The sequence below is a fragment of the Oculina patagonica genome, chromosome 4, assembly GCF_052425735.1.
Source record: "Oculina patagonica isolate OP01 chromosome 4, crgOcupat, whole genome shotgun sequence".
Classification (NCBI taxonomy): domain Eukaryota; kingdom Metazoa; phylum Cnidaria; class Anthozoa; order Scleractinia; family Oculinidae; genus Oculina; species Oculina patagonica.
In genome coordinates, this window is record NC_135761.1 from 40470917 (window position 1) to 40492273 (window position 21357).

The 21357-nt window shown below is 37.1% G+C and overlaps 1 protein-coding gene and 1 long non-coding RNA gene across 3 annotated transcripts in view; one reads left to right on the forward strand and one right to left on the reverse strand.

Moving 5' to 3' along the window:
- Nucleotides 1–342: 342 nt before the first annotated feature.
- Nucleotides 343–4987, forward strand: LOC144650252 (uncharacterized). 2 transcript variants are annotated; one of them, XM_078509914.1, is made up of 7 exons: nucleotides 343–1055; nucleotides 1201–1419; nucleotides 1763–1805; nucleotides 1962–2164; nucleotides 2327–2437; nucleotides 2524–2704; nucleotides 3777–4987. In XM_078509914.1, exons 3-7 carry the CDS (start codon nucleotides 1783–1785, stop codon nucleotides 4159–4161), a joined length of 903 nt encoding a protein of 300 aa, XP_078366040.1. In that variant the 5' UTR covers nucleotides 343–1055; nucleotides 1201–1419; nucleotides 1763–1782; the 3' UTR covers nucleotides 4162–4987. The 2 variants fall into 2 exon arrangements, with proteins under 2 accessions (XP_078366040.1, XP_078366041.1); XM_078509915.1 differs by having other exon boundaries at nucleotides 1205–1419.
- Nucleotides 4988–7993: 3006 nt separating this feature from the next.
- LOC144650278 (uncharacterized) overlaps nucleotides 7994–21357 on the reverse strand; it is a 45446-nt gene continuing 32082 nt past the window's right edge. Inside the window, exons 2-5 of the long non-coding RNA XR_013570068.1 lie at nucleotides 8900–9166; nucleotides 8742–8773; nucleotides 8570–8647; nucleotides 7994–8234 (exon numbers count right to left, since the gene is read on the reverse strand). This is a non-coding gene — a long non-coding RNA (uncharacterized LOC144650278). The remainder of the gene's footprint in view (nucleotides 8235–8569; nucleotides 8648–8741; nucleotides 8774–8899; nucleotides 9167–21357) is intronic.

Consider the following 21357-nt stretch of genomic DNA (forward strand, 5'->3'; position numbering starts at 1 on the left):
TCTTCTACAGCTTTTAATTAAAAACTTTTTCAGTAAATCCTGTTTCCTGTCGTTCTTAGAACTGTAACAATACAACTTCCTCCTTTCGTCGTTAGGCCCTCTTTGGTTTATAAATATATCACTTATTTACACCCCTTTTCATTTTTTCCGCAATCGTTTATATATATATATAACATTAACTGTTTGGAAAACGTGAACTGTGCGAAGAGGGCGATACAAAATTTCTACATGGAGGCGAGATTTACAAAGATGACGGAACTGTCAAGAGAACGAAAGCGCAAGTGGGACCGATTCAGAGAAGCTTTTAGCGTTTTGCAATCTTTCTCGGTGCAGGAAATTTATCCAACCTTTGCGCCATCTCACAGGCCTTCACTAAAAGATCAGGAGATAGAGCTAAGAATTATTTCTTTATCTTCTTAACTTTCCTAGGCGAATTTTACAAATCTTTGTTTGAACATTTTGGCAAAGATATATTGTTAAGTTTTATTATAAGCTTTCCTAGAAGCCGCTATCACCTGATCCTTCCTATGTTATTCTATGGTGAAAGAAACATTATTACATGTAGAGAAAACCTCTGTTTTCCAAATAGCTGTGCTTCATGATTAGCATAAAGTATAGCCTTTTTGAAAATGTATACATTATAACGGGAAAAAAAATCCCAGGAAAAATTGTTAAACCTCTAGAGAAAATTTGTCAAAACCTAAAAGTTATCATTTGCACATTTACATAAATTGTGTATTTTTATATATTACCATGGGGATGGACATTAATTATTTGTTTATTATTTTCATCAGAAAATATGTTAAGAATTTTATAAGCTCTGTAACCATATATAACATGTGTATATTTCTGTTAAGTGTATTCCTTTATAAAAGCATTTTGTTCTGTATTCCTGTTACCCATTTCATGTCTAAAAAGTGGTCAGTCTGAAAAGGGACTCTTCTTTGCCTCCACTAGAAATCATTCATGGGTCAGTTTTCAGGGTTTCACAGAGGCCTATAACGAAAACGTTGAAGAATTTGCCAGACTTTACTCGTCCTGTTTTCCTTCCAAAGGTAACATTCCGTCAGGCTTTCATTTGCTATTTTTCTTGTGATTATTATTTTTGTACGCATTGTTAACTTCTCTATACTTACTTAAATTACAAGCTTTCCAATTACTTTTTTTATTTTTTCCCTTTTCTTTCTTGCCTTACATAAGACAGCTCATCGCCTGCTAAATTGTTTGAAAAGGGCACCTCATCGGCCTTCTATTGGCATGAAATAGAGGAAGAGTTCAGGGAACGCCAAAAGCAATGGACTTTTCATGGAAGTGACCGCGATGCTTTGGAAGATGCCCTCTCCGCCATAGAAGACATCCGCCAAGGAGAGCTGTACACACACCACGAGGAGAGTTGCTCTAATTTATGCAAATCAAAAGGTACCATACTTATTCGATTTAGCGCCCTCCTTCCAATAAGCGCCCCTTTGAATGTGTTTTTGTTAATAAGCGCCGCCATTCTTATAAGTGCCCCCATTCTTAAACGCGCTCCTATTATAAATATAATTAAAATGTTTCATTTACCCCCCCCCCCCCCAAAAAAAAAAACCACCCTCCTGAAACGCCACCTGTTTCATTCTTATATGTGCATATACTTTTAATCTTTATTAGTATTTGGATTATTTTCGTCTCGGTGTTACTTTTCCTCATTTTACAAACAAAAAAGATATTTTTTATACCAATATATCATAATGATTTAATTTGTAATACCTTCTTAATTTAGGTTGTGCCAATTTTTCCTCGATGGATGGGAACTGGAAGTTACGGTAATTTTCTTATTTTCTTTCCTTTCGAATATAACTTTTTCTGTTTTTTTTTTTCCTTTTTTTTCTGTTTTTTTTTTCTGTTTTTTTTTTATTTTTTTTATTTTTATTTTTTATTTTTTGCTCTATTACCAATATTTTTTTTATTATCTCTTAAAGGTTTTCCCACTGTATGTTTCCGGTGAAAGCAGAAGTCTGTGGAATTCCTACTCTTAATTACCCAAACGTGTGTACTGAACAACCTTGCAATCCACAATCAGCCCTTTGTGAGAGGCACAGTGAGATCGCAAAAGCAAAGGGTATCCCAACGGGTCAAAGAGACTTTATACATAACTATTGTGGAGTTCGGCGTAATGACGAAGGTATATAGCTCGCCTTAGATTATGATTAAACGTTCACCTTACTGTTAAATTTCACCCTATCATATTTCTTTTTAGAGTTTCATATTACATTCATATTTCGTTTAAATAATCACCCGTCGTACTTCTTCATTACTTAATCACTGCCTATCTTATTTGTTTAAGTCAACAGTTCTATAACTTTAAACGAGGTCTCTTCAGTTGATCAAGCACTGAACAAACTCGCTGAGAGGAAACGTCATAACCTTACTCCCTCTACTGTTGCCAAAAGTCAAGGTAAAAAAATATATAGTATAAAAAGGCTTTGTACACTACTTGTTTCTTTATATTTAATTTGGCGTTGTATCATATTTACTCTATAGGTACTGAAAAGTTCCTTTCTAAGCACAAAGGCCTTCTGACGGCAGATCATGGTGTAATTGACAAGGAAAACTGTAACAAGGACACTGGTGAAAAGCAAAAGTCTCTCCATAAGTGGTCTCGTGGTCTAATGCATTTTGTGAGAGGATCAGGTTTTATAGATTCGTGGACTCCACTGTTTCAGTGAGTTTTTTTTTATAATTAATTTCCAAACGATATAACCCAAAACATTATCAATCATTTATACAGAAGTTTTTGATGATGGGGATATTTTAGGCTCGATTACCCTACGAATATGAAAGGGGTCCCCTTCAAAATTTCTTTAAAATACCCCTGAAAGGTTTCAGAGTCTCCTTTTGTGAGCATGGCCTCGAAATTCATTTACACCCCTAAGAGGTGAAATAACAATTTATGAACCTCACAAAGGTACCATAGGAAGCTTACTATATATTTTGTTATGAGACTTTACTTAAAGTGCCTATGAAATGAAAATCAAGTTGAACTCATATGAAAGGCCTTTCAAAATGAAGAAAGATGGTGTTTTCATTTTTCTGATATCTTTTCTCGTTCCAGAGATATTAACGATTTTGTATTATGCAAATTAGATAACTGATGACATCATAAGTTTGACAGAATTTGGTGTAAAAACACAAAATCAGTAATATCTCTGTAAATACTAAAGCAAAGTAATTGAAACTTGGCACCAGTATTGTACCCTAAGAAATACACCACATGGTACATATAATTATGTTGCTATGGCAACACTTTTGGTCCCAGTCTTTTTCTTCTTTGAATAAAATATCACGATTTATGACTTTACAGTGAGAAGTAAATGGTGTCATTCCAAACATACGTAATGTGCTTATTGCGCTAGGCACCCAAATGACCCTAAAGATGGGGGATAAGGTTTGGAATGGATCAAAACCCGGGATTGCTATATCCACATGAAAGAGATCTGGAACCGAGATTGTTTCCATAGCAACATCAAAATATGCAACATGTGGAGTATTTCTTGGGGTACAATACTGGTGCCAAGTTTCAATTATTTTGCTTAGGTATTTACAGAGATATTACTGATTTTATGTTTTTACACCAATTTCTGTCAAACTTATGACCTCATCAGTTATCTAATTTGCATAATACAAAATCGTTAATATCTATATTTAAACAATTTAATAGTTGGTACTGACATCACCCTCTATTACATAAGTTCATGTGTGGTCATAACTTCAATCTTTCTACCTTTTATTTTTAGGTCTGAATCTCCAAGCCAGGCCTTTCCGCTTGCTGTACACTACCTATACCTTCGGCTACAAGACATTCCGTCCGAAGAGTGGTCTGGCTTCACATTAAGTTATGACAATATGTGTAGTGTAAATAAGATGTTGGTTGCCAAGCAACCGTTACCTCTAGGGAAACCCTTTGACACATTATGGTTGGATGTAAACAAGGTCATTGATCGCTTACACCTTAAGAACCACAAGGATCCTAGATGCAAGGAACTTTACAGCTCTGACTCTTTAAAGGACAAGATTCCAAATCTTAACACTCCCGTTGCAGAACAAACATTTGTGTGGGCCGCAAGATTCAAACAAATTTTAGGAGCCATGCCCAAGAGACATTTCCTTTTTTTACCATAGAATGGTGGTCAGGCGGAATCGCTACACTGAAAAATGTTACAAGGCAAACATCGAGCCTGTTTTGCCTAAAATTAGGTCTGAAAATAGTTGTTGAGTTTCCTTTAAATATACAAACAAAGAAGAACAAGGGAAAGCTGCTTGAAAGGTTTCTGATCGTCCTCGTTGTAGTGAACTTAAGCTTTGCTATAAGCAGTAGATTTACCTGACAAGCAGCGCTTCAGTTAAACCGTATAGCTAGATTATCGAGTGCCCACTAATTATTCCTGGATGTCATAATGGTGTTAATAAATTTAATGCTGCCAAACAGCGTTCTTTGAGGACACGACACACAAACGTTTATAATGTGTGCAAATATATTTTAGTTAGGTTAACTTTTTGATTAAGAGATCAATGCAGACAGTCACATTATTTTTAGTGATCGCCATTCATTAAAATTCAATTGTCTGTTTTGAGAGTTATCCCCAGTTGATTAATTTTAGTCTCTCTCATCACTGGAATGCTTAATAGTGTATTGATACATTAAGGAGAATTTATATATTGGTCACTCTTGTTATTAAAGCAGGATAATACTCTCACTAAACTGTACAGCCAAGTGACTTGTGAATTGCATGTTGTTGTTGCACTGCTTTTGTTTTGTTAAATTAACCTATATATTGAATTAATAAAGAATAGGTTTTATGAGAAAAATGTATATTCTACGTAAATAAAAATCTACGCGAAACAATACTGAGGAGAGGATAACAATTTAATAGCTCGGCATAATCAATCGATTTACAAGACAACCACAATAAAACAAGTACACAACCTGTCTGCTCCAGAGATTTTTCTTTTCAACCTGTCTGTTACGGATTGTCTTTTTGTCGTGAAGAATTTGAACCGTTTTTTAGTCTTCACCGAGTGGCCTCAAATAAAAGTTCTCTTCACCGGAGATGGTACGTGATGCAGCGTACAAAAATGGTGGTCAAGTCCGCCTTCTTATTATAATTTTTTTCGGAGAAAGGTGCGCACCTTGCACCTTGCTCTGTAAAAATGCTAAGTAGACTGTTCTTTCGCTGTTAATTTTACACTTCTCCGTGTTATGAAATTTTGGTCAGCCATTTTGAATGCAAGATTTGCCAGGCGTTCCGCGTCTCGCTCCCAGGCGGTGTGCGCCCTGGGATCGCTATGCATCATGGTTGATCATTTGTGTCAAGTCGTGGTGAAGTGCACATCTTGTGGGAGGTGACGGAAGCGAGCATAATTTATTCGTTAAATACGCTGCAAAATCATCGAATAGGCTATGTTTTCTTTAAAAGAACCTTCTGCAACAAACAAGTTCGAGTTTTGTTGCGAAAACAGTCTTCGCTTCTTGATACATACCGTTGGTTACATTCGCATGTTGGTCCATGTGAGCGAAGGCTAAATTATCCGCCCTTCCAGTGCATCGAAAGCAGTTAAGAGCCTACCAACTACTGCAAGGCGACTCAATACCTGAGCCCGATGTAACTTTGTTCTATCATTCACGATCGGTCATGAATTTTGACTCTCATTATAGTCAGTGATCCCAAAACAACTAATAGCAAACTCAAGGCAAGATGGCCTATTCGGAATGTTTGAATTTCTTTGTACGTTAATTCAGTGCCACCTTGAGTACTTCAATTATTAATTTTATGGTTTCGAGCTTTTAACTGTCCATACATTGAATAAAACATAGGCACGCTAAGCGTGCAGGAGTTATTTTTTCAATTTATGGGGTGGCTTGGGGTGAAACTGGGTGATTGTCCTGTTGGGATGGTTTATGCCATGGGTTGAGCTATTTGTGTATGGCGGCCCACGAAGTCACTTTTTGCACAAAATTTGCTTGCAAACAAAATAACTTTTACGTGCATTTTGATACATCAGAACTGTTTTACTCAATATGTAAATTTTCATCATTTAATTGAAAAACAAAAACTAATTCAATTATCAAAATGTCACAAAATGGCACGTTCTTATTCTGTTTAAGCAGTTATGGGCTGCGGTCACATCTACGACGTAACTAAAGTTTAACTATAGTTAGTCTCAAGTTACGTGACGTCATACCTAACTATAGTTAGTGCTTTCTGTCGTCTTTGCGGTCACACCAATGCAGTTAACTATAGTTAGTTCTGATTAGGTTGTGAATAATTTGGTATTTAAATTAGTTCATGACAGCCCTTGTTGTTTATTTGTGTCCAGTTGTTCCTCTATTTTTTTCTATTTTTGCACGGCATTTCGGCGTTGAAGAAAATAAAATGAAGTAAGGATGCTAGAAACCGAAGAATTCAAGCTTTATTTTTGCTAACATTGATGATATGTAATTTCTTGGCATGTTGTTTTTCTTGTTTTCCTTCCCTTGACGCTTTGTTTTGCATATTTATGTTCATCTCGCACGTGCGAAAAGAATTGTCGCATTCTGATTGGCTTTTCGTTTGTAAACTTAAGACTAACTCATGAACCTTGCTTGGGTATAACTATAGTTAGTGTGTATTGTTTTGGATCAGCGAGGCGTAAATTTTTTAACTATAGTTAGGGCGAACAGAGAAGCGGTCACATGAAGTTGTTATGAAGTTGCCAATTACGTTGCGAGTTTGCGAATCAAATTGCGAACTTCGATAAGTTCCCAACTTCGGGCCGACTGAACTTTCGAAGTTTTAGTTGTTAAGGAGAAACAAGACATGTTGCTCGAAAGTCATGGCGATTTCTGAACTCGAAGATTTTAGACCTTGTCAAGGAAAGTTGAAGTGGCTTGAAGTGCAAGACAACGTTTCGCATCAGCGATCACGCAAGTGATTTGGCGATAAATAAATTTTATGCAGGTAGAAATTTGGTCAAATTTTAACTTTTTTGTATGAAAACACATATTTAACGATTTCTGTGAGGCATAATCTTCACTGTCTTCAATTTCAAGTCTTCTGCGTTTGTAAACCGGATGAAACTGGATGGTTTATTGATTTTAATCGAAGCCGACGCGACGCGACAGACTAATTTGTTCGAAACAAAATTTTTACGGCTCGCTGAACATAAAAGTTTTTTATTTTTATGACATTTGTTTCCAACAGTTTAGCGTAGCAAAGCCCTTTTTGATAACATAATTATAGAAGGTTTTATTAATTTCGGGCCGAAGTTGGGAACTTTGTATCGAAGCTCACAATTTGATTCAAAAACTCGCAACCTATTTGGCAACTTCATAACAAACTTTCCAATTTCCCAACGAACTTCGCAAAGCGGATGGCAAAAGTAATGACCACATTATTCTTCAAATCTGCTTTGTGCAAATGGAAAGCTAGCCTCATCAAACGTACGCTCGAATAACAAGTTAGTGTTGGGCCTTTTGCTCACGGCGTGTGCGTTGTAAGCAGGCGGGCGTTACGAAAAACGTTTTTAATCCAGGGTTAAATCACAACTCACCGATTCCGCCTCCTTCTAATCTAAAAACTTCGAGCGAAATTGCTGACTACGTCAGATTGCTTCCCCTTTATAAACTGCAATTTTATTGGTTCTGATAGTACCTGAAATCTGATTGGTGTGACAAACACACATACTTCACTGACTGATTACAAGGACACGACGACTAAAGAGCTATTTTTGAAAAAATAACTCAAAAAGCTTGAGTTAATAGCTGCCTTGTGTTGTATAAGCTACCGAGTCTGCATGATAAGAATTGTACTGATGTATCGTAGTGGTGATGTTTATACGAAATGATACAAAATGAGCAAAAAGTGGTCTTTTTGTTGTGGGAATTTTGTGAGGGGGGCATCATGTAGGCACTTTCATCTTTTTTATTAGGGGGTAAGTTTTGACTTCCCTTGCCAACAGGGGGGGGGGGTGAATATAAAATTGAATGGCCCTTGCCGTGTAACGAGAGAGTATTTGCTTCAATTTTAAAAATGGGTTGTAATACTGACAGAAGCGATCGATTCCAAAGTGCTTTTATTAATTTTTCGTTTTGTTATCCCTTTCTTACATCTACCTTAACAAAATCAACTGCCTATTATTGCCTATTATTAACTATAACGGTATGCATCTTATGTTGCTGTATCTCCATGAACGCCGTTTACATCTTCTCTTTACATTTGGAAAAAAAAAGATACAATACTTTTAACAATCATTACTTTATGAGGCCCCCTTAGGGGATTTAGGGATACGGTATATTTTGGAAAAAATTATAGGTATATGGTATATTTCAGTGAGAAATAATAGGGATACGGGATATTAGGAAAAGAGATTATGGGATATCGAATAAATGGTAATTAATGGGATACGGTATATTTAGGCAAAAAATTAATGGGATACGGGATACTCTGACCTTCTTCACCCCCTAATGGGGCGTCCTTTATGGTTACCGTATGCATTATTAGTGTATCCAACAATATCAAGTGGAATATAAAATTTACAATTTTTAACCTACCACGGAGAGTCTCTGTTTCATTCTTCAGTGCTGTCTATGTTTTGTATGAATTCTTGTGTAATTTCCAGAATCATATCCCTAGTAAGAAGTATAGAGATATGCATTGTTTCTTTAACAGAGTTCTTCTGTATGCAGATTACACCAACATCACATTAAAGTATTGATATCTTACCATCTTTTGGCAAAGTGCAGGTTTGGATGATTCTGTCAATGTAAACAGAGATAGAATTCTCTTAATTGCTAAAACAAGTAGTTTCCATAAGCAAACCTTATCCAACCGAAGCAGTGTTTATAATTGTATCGCAATTGAAATGCTATTGGTATACTTACACGGTCAATTTCAGCCAATTTGCTTTCGAGATAATTGCAGAGCTCCTCCACTAGATCACATGCTTGTGAGTCTCTGATTGTTACCTGTGGATTCATTATTACAGGCACCTTGTTAATACCCATTATCAAAAGCTCAAAAAGCTACTCTTTGTACACCGGTGGCCTTGTAGGGAGAGCCATCAAATGTTACTTTCGTTTAGTTAACTTTCAAGTAACCATCGTAAGCATAATAATTTCATCAACAGTTTTCTTTTACCCAGTGAACAACTGTTTTCCTTTCCATGTTGTAACTAGGTTTATAGCTTTCCATGCAGCCCTTATTTTCCTTCGTGGTATTCAGCAATGAGTATTCCTCTTTCAGCTGGGGTTTGCCGTATCGTTTTCATCATTTGATAAGAAAAACATTTTTACCATACTTATTCGATTATCTCCTATTTCTTCCTTTTTACGTTAATGGGCGTGGATGCAAAGTGGTTTGAATGTTCCGCATTCAAATTCTGGACTTTTCCACGAGATAAATGAACCCAGTTTCCTTCTTCCTGGGGTTTTCCTTTCCGCTGTTTAAGAAAAAACTATTTAAATTCTACAGCTGTTCCCTGAAAAAAAAATTGTCATTTTCCGCATATTTTTGCAAAATTAAACCTTACCTAGTCCAGTGACTCAACTCTCCCTTAAGCGCGCCCTACATAGGGGTGACGTAATTCGACGTACTGTTCATTTGTCGTTGTTCAAATGCTTCCTCATTTTTATTAGCTAGAAATCCAAACCCAAGCTAAAGCGTGTGGGACGATTAAATGTAGAAAGTAGGCCTATAGCTATTTTACGTCAAAGGTTTTGCTGGGAACCAGTTACTGCTCTTCTAGATAACGTTACACGGCGTGACATACGTGTGACCCTACAAATCACGCAAACCGCGTGCGTGACTTCCGTATTCTTTCTAGGAATTTTGAACGGCGATTCGGAGAAAGGGTTATACTTGAAAATGGATTTAAACAGGTTAGGTAGAAACTAACAAGTGATCCCGTGTATTTAACGCAATTTCTTAGGACAAATTGAAGAAATTGTGCTCCATGCCAAAACGTGACGAGAGTATCGGACAAATATATTCAAGCGAGACCATTTGCTTCGTTAGACAACTACAATTCTCTAGGCTGACAACATCGTTAAACAGTTCAAAGGCTATATGTAATTTTCATCAATACTATGTAAGCCCATTGGGTTTTAATTAAAACACTGCAAGGCGCCCCAAGTCAAAATATTGTAACTCACAAAATCTAGTTGAAACTAATCCTACGAGCTCAATAACAAGCTAATATGAAAGAATAGCACATTGGTTTTTTCTTGAGTGAAAGGGCTGCTATAAAGGATTACTTTCTCTTCTTTTAGAAAATAATTTTCAAGCCAAGAATAAATTACAAACCAACGGAAGTGTTCTCAAATCAAACTAAATATATCCGTTCGAAAGCATAAGCCGCCCTTTGAAGCACCTTGGCAATATGCAATTGCCGTATTTTTCCAGCAATGACTGTCAGTCCAGACAGATCTACTAAGTGTTGAATGGCCGAGGGGGGGGGGGAATGCGTATGAGTGCGTCCGTTTGAACTCTTTTAGCGCCGCAGAGGGGGGTATGGGGCCAACCTCCCCCCATAAAATTTTGAAAAATAGGTTATCTGAGACAGCATTTTTTATTGATTTTTTATTGACTTTGAAGAAATTGTGTAAGGGAACAGGGCAGGTAAAAGTGAAAGTAGCAACAACAATAATGTGGTACATTTTTTAAACTAAAAAACGTTCTTTTCGGAAACAGAAAATTTAAAACGTAATTTACAATGAATATCTAACAATGACGGCAGTAGATAAAAGGAAGGCAGGAAATACATGGGTTTCATTATTTCAGTGTCAAATGGCGATTAAATAAATCAGCCTGACAGTCGGTATGTTGATCTTTTAGAACTGTGGCAAGCTCCAACCCTTGGCCTTGTTCAACAAGTACCCAGTCTCTTTTTTTTTCTATTGTAAGTCTGCATTACATCTTGTGGAGTAGGTACGCGTACTTCCGCTGCTGTTACGTGAGAAGAATGTAATAGCCTGAATAAAAAATAAAAAAATTAGCGAGCATTAAATTGAACGATTTTTGCCAACTCGCTAAATCCCTACAATAAGTAGCCGCCAACGAAAGTTACCTAAGGAATTAAATCGTAACCTTGGGAAGAGGAGCGGGGAGTTGTTTGCTTTCATTCCCTTGGTACATTGCGACACGTTACAAGCCCTCAGTAACTGTTTTGCTATGTGCATACGAAACTATACGAAGGTAGTATTAATGAACATGACGCAGTTTACGACGGTAAGGAGCCTTTATATTAAGAAATTATGAGCAAAAAAGTTAAATGTGCACCCTTGATACGATAGTTTAAGGCAGCTACCACTACAATTAACGATCACCTTTCAAAGAGATTGAAGAGTAGTGTTTGTAGGATAGGCTAGGATTTGGAAAGTCTTCTTAATATAGCACACAATTAAGCAAATTATATTGCCACGTTGCAGAGAAAAACTGCCGATAGCTTATACAATTTATAGAATCCAAAGTTTGTGTTGCAATTGTAATAGTACAACCCTCCAAGTTAAGACCATTTTAGTCGCCTTGGCGACCAAAATTTAGGAGCTGGCGACTTTATTGTAAATGAAGTCGCCAGCCTGGCGACTAAAATTGTGAAGAAGGATTGAATTAATTGGATTGACTAAAAGTTTTTATAGGTAACCAAACTTGAGCAGTTGGTGGCCAAATGGCCATTAACGAAAAAAATAAACTTGGAGGGTCGTAGTAGTAGAAGTAGTAGTAGTAGTATCAACTTCAGAGGGGCGGGGAATTTGATATGTCGACATAGGGGGTGGATAATTTTGAACGCAGACTGGTTTCCGCAAAGACTCGATTCCAGATTTTTTATGACGTCAGTTTTGAGAGTGAAGACCATACCCAATAGTTGATGAATTTGCTTCTTCTTATCACTAGCCTGCTTGGCAATGTATCAAATATTGTAAAGAAAAATCTGATTTTGGTTATAGTACCAAAAAGCAAAATTTTCTGAAAGTAGACCTACCACAAGACAGATTTTATGGATGAAGTCCGGACATAATGACCACAGATTATTTTGCTGTTGTTCTGCAAAGTGAATAATACAAAACAACATGATACACTAGTAAATCGCACGGAGGTCACAAGTCATAAGGGATGCATAGTGCATTTGCAAAAAATACTTCCAAGCTCAAAAATATCGATTTCTCCTCGTTGACCACATTTAATGAAATCATTTCATGTGTTGCTCTGATATTTTAAAATTTGTAAAGACAAAACCACAAAAAGTGACAATAGCAATCTTAGCAATTTGTTAACTTACAACATAAATAACATTTCTACACAACTTGCTGTTAAAACTGTGGTTTTTGCGAACAATTATAACTAAATCTTGTTTGCTCCTTTCGTGTTTGCCTGGTTAAGGTCGCGCAGGACCCTTGCAATCATTAGTATGTATTTATTTAAAGAGTATGCACGAACTGCCGGACGACTGAAGCCGACAACAAACGAAATATTCATGAGAATGTTTCTTTTTAAACTCTTTTGTACAAGTAATTACTAGTCATTGTTATTAGCTTTGTGCCATGTGCGCTGGAACATAGGGAATTATCATAAATAGATTCACAGCTTTGAATATATCACACGTTGTTGTAAACATTGACTTGGAAGGTCTTCGGAAACCTCAAAACCTTCAATTTTGTGTACAAGTTTCTCCGCCGATATAGAATCTCAATAGGTAATTCGCGAGGGAAATAAACTTGGTGTACTCTATTGTGCTCTGGCTAGAGCGAATTTTTCAATTTCCTTCTCAAAATGAAGATAGCATGTTTCAAAGTTTAGATTTAACATTTTTACCCTCTTAGAAGCCATTAACTTGTAGCAGTTTTTGAAATCGAAAATTTCGTTCTAGTGGGAGCAGAAAAGAAGTTACGATTTATGACTAGGCTATATAATCATTTAATTTGGCGCTGTGCTAGCTGAAAACTTGGACACAAAATCGCATTATCTTTAGTTAAACTTTTAAGGGCTTGTAATTGACAACGGTAATTTCTCAGTAAAAGGGCAATCATGATGTAATTCCATCATCCCTGAGTATCCTTATTAAATTTCAGAGGAATCAATATTCAAAATGTAGTGAATTAAGGCTTTACAAGATAGCACTCCAACAAGAAATTTGACTAATGAATATATTAATGAGCAAGGGTCCTGCGCGACCTTAAATAAAATAAAATAAATGCATTGGGTAAGATATTTTATGCACTATCATATGTCTTAGTACGAACATTGCTGAGACGAACTTACCTATTCCTATACAGGTATTGCCGCTTGTGGCAGGTGAATATGTGTAAAAAGCATAAAGCACCCCCTTTTTAGAGGCTCTATGTTACACCTTGGTTCCAGGATGAATGTGAAGGTAACTCCTCCTATGAAAAAGTGATTTCTAAATTTTAAATAAATATATATTTTTTTTATTCTAAGGAAGTTTTAACCTTTTTCATGGGGACATTATTGTGAAAAGAACATAGTGAAACTGGCAGTGCTTGTGAACTGTTAAACTAGGAGGCCTTTGAACTTTTTAGCTAAGCATACACAAGAGGAGTAGTCACAGGGAGTTATCCCTTAGTGTGTACTGTAGTTGTAAACATACCGCACTAATCCAATAAAGCCCACCCCCCCCCCCCCCCGGCACTTGTTTCCTTATTTCAGCTCGGGCGCTTATTAGGAACAAGTTGCTTATTTACATTATTGTTACTTATTTTCGCGTTAATTAATTTTTGCGTGTTTTGGCGATTTTCAAAAAATTGCGAAATTAAAGAACCGCCAAAAATAACGACGAAAAATAACGCGAAAAATAACAACGTGAACTTTAATACCCTTTATTATCATTTGTTATGACCAATCAATGTTTCCGTCAGTTTGCTACATAATTATCTTGGTAAAGTCTTCAAACTAGCTCTACTTTTGTTACAAACTTTTGTTACTTTTGTGTCAAACTGTTTTAAGCCGATTTCGTTTTGATATGGTTTTGTTCAGTGTCACTTGATTGGAAACTATTGCTGTGGAAAATGCAAATCAGTCGTGCCAAATTTGAGACTTATGTTCGTTAATGCTGAGCAGTTTTTTGACAATTTTAGCGAAAGTAAGTTCCTTTAAACATATTTTTTTGGCCAAATACCGAAATTTAAGTCCCGCGAGATATTCCCATTTCATATTCACGAAGATAAGCCACAGGAAAATAAGTAACAATAAGGTAATATTTTAAGAAACATCAAAATGTAGCCTCTGGCCACATTGGACGTCCCATGCTGCTCAAAACAGGAGTTAGGTAAGTGTCAAGGCTTCTGCCAGACGTGGCCCAGGGAAAGAGCATTAGCTGAAAAAAAGCAAGGGGGAGGGGCCGGGTTAATTTGGACACTGAGTGTTTCCTAAACTTCTTCAATGTTCTAGTGTTGATTGTTGCAATGAGAGCCTTACGACAGAAGCCACCCCCCGAAGGAGCAGAGTTCCTGTGTGCTTGTCAGTTGCAACTTATCAGCCAGTGGAGTGCCCTGGGGAAGTTTGCCTGACCTAGTAGCTCGGAGGTCTTTGCAGGTATGTTTATGCAAATCCAGTCAGATATATGGCCGAATTAACGAAAACTGGGTAAAGAACACAAAGCCTGCTCGGCACTTTTTCTACAAAGCACCGGCCTTATCAATCAATCAATCAATCAATCATTAAGAAGCAAACTGTCACTTGCTAGCATGCACACCAACCGTGCTTGTGTTTGTAAGCCTCATAACAGCTTCTCAACCCTGCATGCAGTGCACTGAGTAAAAGAATTCATTTCAGCCACAGAATCTCAATTTTGGAAAGTGACCAAAACCTGGCTTAGACAACCCCCCCCCCCTCCAGCAAGCCCCCAAATCAATGCCTGTTCCTGGTATCCCTTGGACTGTGAGGTAATTTACTAAGCTACCCAGTTTGATTGTTGGTCCCCTTTGTTACACATTGTAGGGGTGCTTTTTCGAATAGGGGCGCTTATTTTAGTCTAAAATAGTGCAAACCTGTCATGTGCCCGTAACTAAAACTTTCAATTATAACACTGAATGATTTTAGCGATTCTGGCTAACCAAGCAATATGTTTGTTTCAGTAGAGGCAGAAATATTGCAAGTAGTATAACAAAACAGGGACCAATGTCACGAAAACTGTCTATTACACCATATGATTACACTAAACAAGGACGAGATTTGGTACAAATTAAATTTTATATGAACTCGACCTTGCAGCATACATTGATTACCGACTATTAATTAATGCTAAAAGCTGGAATGCAATATTTCATCACTGCCCTTGCAAATTATTTAGTGTTATTATGAAAGCGGTTTCTTTCATAGCACTTGGCGAAGGATTAATTACAATAATTTAGAAATCGGGAGATAAAAACGACCATTCTTTTTTCATTCTTCTTCCCCTACAGGGGAATATGCAGTAGAATACTTTTTACCTCGGTCCTCAATGCCAGGTTGAAAAAAAGAAACATTTACTTCGACAAAACATATTAAATACAACTCGGGCTCGACTATAACATTGAATTACTTCTCACATTGAGCAAAACATTAGCAAACCTTTACTAGCTCATGAACTGAAACTAATAAACAGAAACAGAAAATTACAATTTTGCGAGTATATTTGTTTATTCATGCGCGAATCGGTTCGCTGCTGCGGTTTTTAAACGATAAAATATTCATTGACATCCATTTATTTTCCTTACACATGTATGCCTGAATTGATTACACACAACTGAGCTACATGCAGGTTCCATCGCAACGACACAAAAAGTAATATTTAAAATCGCTTATCAAGGAAACTTGAACGAACACAAGAGCGAACACATTAGCGGCCGCCGAGTTCACGTAATTCACTGATAAAGTTTCCGGGCAGAATTTAAAAAAAAAACTGCGTCGTATATCAAACCTAGCTGCTGATCTTTACTATACTCAAACGTTAATGTTGAAAAAAAGTGAAATGGCATTCCGATTCGACTCGACTCGCGAGTCCTGAGAACTTGACTCCCGCGCGCTAAGAACAAACTGATGTATATTTTGGGATAACGACACTTTCTGATCATACGCGTTGGATTTTTGTAATCATTTCGATACATTTTGATCTTTTCTACCCTATGTACTATTTCAAAATAAGGGTCGAATGGCAAAACTAAAAACAGTAGTTTAACAACATACCTGAATTCATTAGTTAATCCACTGCAGACAAGAAAAGCAAGTCGCACAGTAGCGGTCGGACATTAAAGCAAATTAGAAGATCCTGGAAGGCACGGAGACAAATCCAGTGATGCTTTGGAAAGGCAGCTAGGACTATCCAGATTTGTTGAACCTTTATCGTAATATGGCCTTGATTTGTAACTAGACTGAACAGGTTGCAATCTGTAACGAGTTGAGTTGTGAAAACCTAGTGCCATGCGAGTGAATTTACTGTTGAAATTCGACGCGCGAAATTGATGAACCACGCCCCCTGTTCATTCAAACACGTACGTACACATCTAGTTAAAATTTTAATTTTACATTTTTATTAAAAGTAATCCAGTGTAGGTTCAATTGAGGTAATTTTTTCCGACAAAAAATGATTTGACGGAAAAGTTATCGCACACATAAGTTAAGGCAACAGGTTATATTAAATGGAGGTTAATTTACCAACCACCCCCCAACATAGAAGGGTGACAGGTGATGACACGCAGGTTTATTCTCAACGTGTGGTCTCCCATGGTATGTTGTGATAATTGTCGATAATGAAGTTATTTTTGCACAAAATCTGACGTCAAATCTCAAAAATTCAATATCAAAGTTACCTTCAAATTCCGCAAACCGAACGCAAGCCTGATATTTGTTCACTTCTTAAAGACATATTTGGCACATTTGAACTAAACAGTGTGATATTTCGCACTTGGATTTTGATTGTAATAGTATTTTTTTGGGACTTGTATAAACTTATATTTGAAAAAAAAACTCTTTGGCGCTGAAGAGGGAGAGTTTCAGGCTAGGGCGTGCCTGCGCGAAGGCCAGTGATGTGATGCTGTTTACTGATAACAGACCACTTATCCCAAAGTAAACAGTCTTTTGAAAATTCAAGAATTGTAACACCTGCAGAAAAAAATTCGTGAGATGTTATCTGAAGCTGTATAGCTAGTGCGCGCGTCATTTGATCTATTATACAGGTCGCTAAACGGAATATTCCATTCGATTTTATATTTTGAAAGAAGTCGAAGCTGGCATAATGAGAAAAAGACGATGCCCAATATAGCTTATTAAACTGAGTTGATGGAAATGTATTGTTTGTTTTGCAATCAACGAAAGATATCCATTACTTGTTGAGATCTTAAAAGCGTTGTGGAGATTGTGTTAACAAGACAACAGACCGGCTTAAAAGTCAACCCCCAACCAACAAAACCTTTGCAGACGAAATTAATGTAAAGTTTCTCTTTTCCTAAACTTGGGAGCGTACAGATAAAAAATTCCTGTGTTAGATCGGAAGAATTTTAAAAGCGGGATTTTTAACATTTTATCCTTGCCGATAAATTTTACATCAATCAAACTTCGACTAAACTGATGAACTGATAAAATGCGCTTACTTTAAAACAGAAATTTCGATGAGAAAAAAAGTTTAAAAACTTATTTAGAAGTTCAAAAGCATACAATATCAAAAGTTCATCTTTTGAAACGAAGAGATATGATTGCGCGTTAATCACTGAAGTTAACAAAAAAGCACAACTAGGGCATACTAGCCGTGCATTTAAAATTACTGTATAAGTTATCTTAGCTTAATGACATTGTTAAGCTTTAACACCGGATAAATATTTCATCACGCTTCTACAGAAGTAACAGATTTCGCCAACTTTTTGATTCATGCAAAGAAACAAATAAACTCGTAGTATCGTATTAGTAAGTTCTTACAAGAATGTAACATTTTAACTTTTTCACTCAAATATGCTTATAGTTTTGCAGGCCGCCAGCTGACATAAATTACAGCGGTAATCAATTGAACAGACAGCTGTCAAGAGGTACATTTAATTTGTTGCGACGCAAAAATGTGTTCGATTTGGAGAAGACTTTGAGGAGGTGAGTGTCAGTCGAATCTTTCAATGGTATTAGTTTGTGCCTATTTTGTAGCAAATATAGGGCTTAAGATAGTGTGTCAATTTTGGGTGTTTGAAGAATGCCTAGAGAGTGCAGAAAAAGAATTCGGCGGCAAGAATTGGCTAAACTTAGATGAGACAAGCTCGCGTAAAATCAAGCGTGCTCTAAACTGTATTCGACTCGTCTCGCACGAGTTCGAGCGAGTATTAAAAGTTACTTAAGCGAGCAACGAACACTCATCATCATGCTTTAACCGCCCAAAAACATATAATGCAAACATGTTTAGCAATGTCCTTCAATTTGAAAGAGAGTAGGAGAATATTGTTTGCACAAGGTTTTTTTGCAAGCTTGGCACTTTCATGACAAGTTCAGCTGGACGAATTTTTGTCGCATTCTAAAAGCGAAGTTACCCGGATAAAAAAGTAGTAACGCCAACACTGCAGGCTAGGGAGAATTGCTACAAGTAGCCATCTGTTGGCGAGCGAAGGGAGACGAAGCGCGTCGCTTTGCGACGCGCAACGATTAGCAAAACAACTTTCGCGAGTGACGAAGTGGGTGATATACTATACTCCCTAAACCACGCGTCGAAGGACTAGCCCAAACGCTTAAGTAATGAATCCTAAGTTCTGATGGCCGAATCCAATATTGAATAGCAAATTTGATGTTATTGGTTTTGAGGCCTAGTGTAGTACTAATTTCCTATTTGTCTCTAAACTTGTTGCCAGAATTGAAATCATTTCGCCAAGAAAAATGAAGCTCGGGAGCTCTGTTGCAATACTAGGAGCACGTCAAATAGGCCTATGTTAGTTTCTGGAGGAAAAAAATAAATAGATACTGCATTCAACCTAACACACTATTGTTTATATTTCATAGGATGTTGCTGATTATACTAACTGTACGTAGATGGACTTTTTTTATATATATCACGCGCCAGTATTGGGGGCTTGGTTTTACCACAAGCCCCCTTTTGGCAATCCATATGATGGATAGAAGCGAGGACGAGTGTAAGTGCTTCATTGAATTGTTAAATTCAACCCACATAATGACATGAAGTTAGATTGTGAGATGTGCAATGTGAAATATAGTTTTTTTTATTTTTTATTTTTTCTTTGCAGAATGAAGAGGATTCTCCTTGATGTTAAAAGTTTATATAATTATTAAAATTAAATTGATATTTCAATTTTTTCAATTATGAAAACGATGATCAATAAAGTTTAATTTTGTTAAAGAAAAGGTTTCTTTGTGGATTTATGCCAAGCGCGCTGAATAAATACAAATAAATACAGCCTAGCAGTCGCAGTCTGGGCATGGGCTAGCATGGGAGAGGGTGTAAATAATGGGGGGGGGGGGAAGGGGGGGTGTACATTAGGGCTCAGCAGCTTAGCCCCAATTTGAAATTAATTCCAACACTTTGCTTAGGTCATTGCCCTGTATCGCATTGCGCGTCCTTACTGCGCAGAATTTTACGCGTAATAAGCGCGCGCGAGCGCACATAAACAAAATGGCGGCTTTTTCTATGTGGCTTAGACCTCGAGAGAAATAAACTGTAGCTTTCTCGTAATTGATAGGTCTGGCGACCTATCAATTTTTTCTCATATTTTCGGTGTAGTGATCTAAGTCTTTCTGTAAAATGAAAACAGATCAATTGTTGTGTTTGCAAAATAAATTATCGCTAAAAACGTGTACTTTGCTAGAACTCGCAGAGGAATTTTAAAGGAATTATATGGAATATACAAGGTCTTCCTGCTACTAAACGAATATGGTGACCCCCCTTTTTGTATTTCAAAATTTCAGCTCCCTTAACGTAATGAACCAGTAGGCGAAGTTTGGTTAAAAAATTGTGTTTAATTCTATTTCAGGGCAATGACCTTACGTTGAAAGTAGGGGCAAATATTTACAGCAAGTTTAATGATACTATTAATCAGTGGGTAGGAAGCTTTGCCTTTATCTGTGGAGGGGGGTGTACTCCCTACAAATGCCTATACGGGGAGGCTACGCCCAAAAGGGGTACCTTTTTCAGGCTACAGGTATGTAAAAGAGTAGTTATTTCACGAGTTTAAGTATATGAAAGGTTATGGAAATCTGTAATTTGGCTATATGGAAAAAAATTGGCAAAGACCTTACCCCACTTACTCAAAAATGTGAAGAAAAATACGTCACTGGCCTACAATTAGACAACATAATTGACAAAGACACAACTACATATCTTAAACAGAACACACCCAAGCCAGGAAGCTTCCATACAATCCCAAAAATTCATAAACAAGGCAACCCTGGACGCTTAATTGTTTCCATCAATAACCACTAGTCTCGGAACTTCCATCTTACATAAAAGACACCACACACTTTCTTAACAGACTAAATAGCATTGGAAAACTACCGGATGGCGTTCTACTTGTAACACTTGACGTATCCTCACTATACACGAACAACCCGCATAAAGACGGACTCCAGGCCTGCTGTGAGTTCCTAGACCAACGGCAAGACCAAACAGTCGAGACTAACAAAATATGCGACCTTATTGGAATGATACTTTCAAACCAATCTTTTACTTGCAACAATCAGTACTTAGTTTATTTTAATTTTGTTACCGTTTTTCCATACTCACTCAGCATTGTATGCCCCTGTTGAACCGAAATATTGGGCCAAAATAAATTTATGACATCAGCTCTCTCGTCTTCCAGCCATGACAGGGTAATGACCTGTACCACAGATAATTACTCAGGGTCTGTTTCTACGGAAGAGAGTTGTCCCTGGTAGGAGGGTTACCCTCTCCCTCGAGCTATCTTTTGCCGAGCGTTTATATGAAAATGTTGCCCCTGTTGACATAGCCAAATTTGGCCCTCTCGGTCAAAAAAACTGGCGAGAGTTGTTTTGAAAAATTTATGATATCTGCCTAAATAAAATAAGGAACGCTGAAACATCGACAACGACCGTTCTTTGGACAAATTTACCGCAGACTTAGATTTAAATGTATCTGAAATTTTGTTTTGGTCGACTGCAGCGCTTGGTAATAGAAAAAGTTCGCAGCTTTTTATAATTAAATAAAGGTATTAAAAGCTCTTTTGCCCGGGTAACAGGGTAACCCTCCTACCAGGGACAACTATCCTCCATATAAACAGGCCCTAAGAAGATTTTTATAGCTAGTGAAATTCTCTTTCATTTGATCTCTTACAAAACTTACTTGGGTACCGCCGCACTGCGTGCTTCGGTATTTCAAATAAGTTGTTGAGCACCCACTTTGCACGTCAAT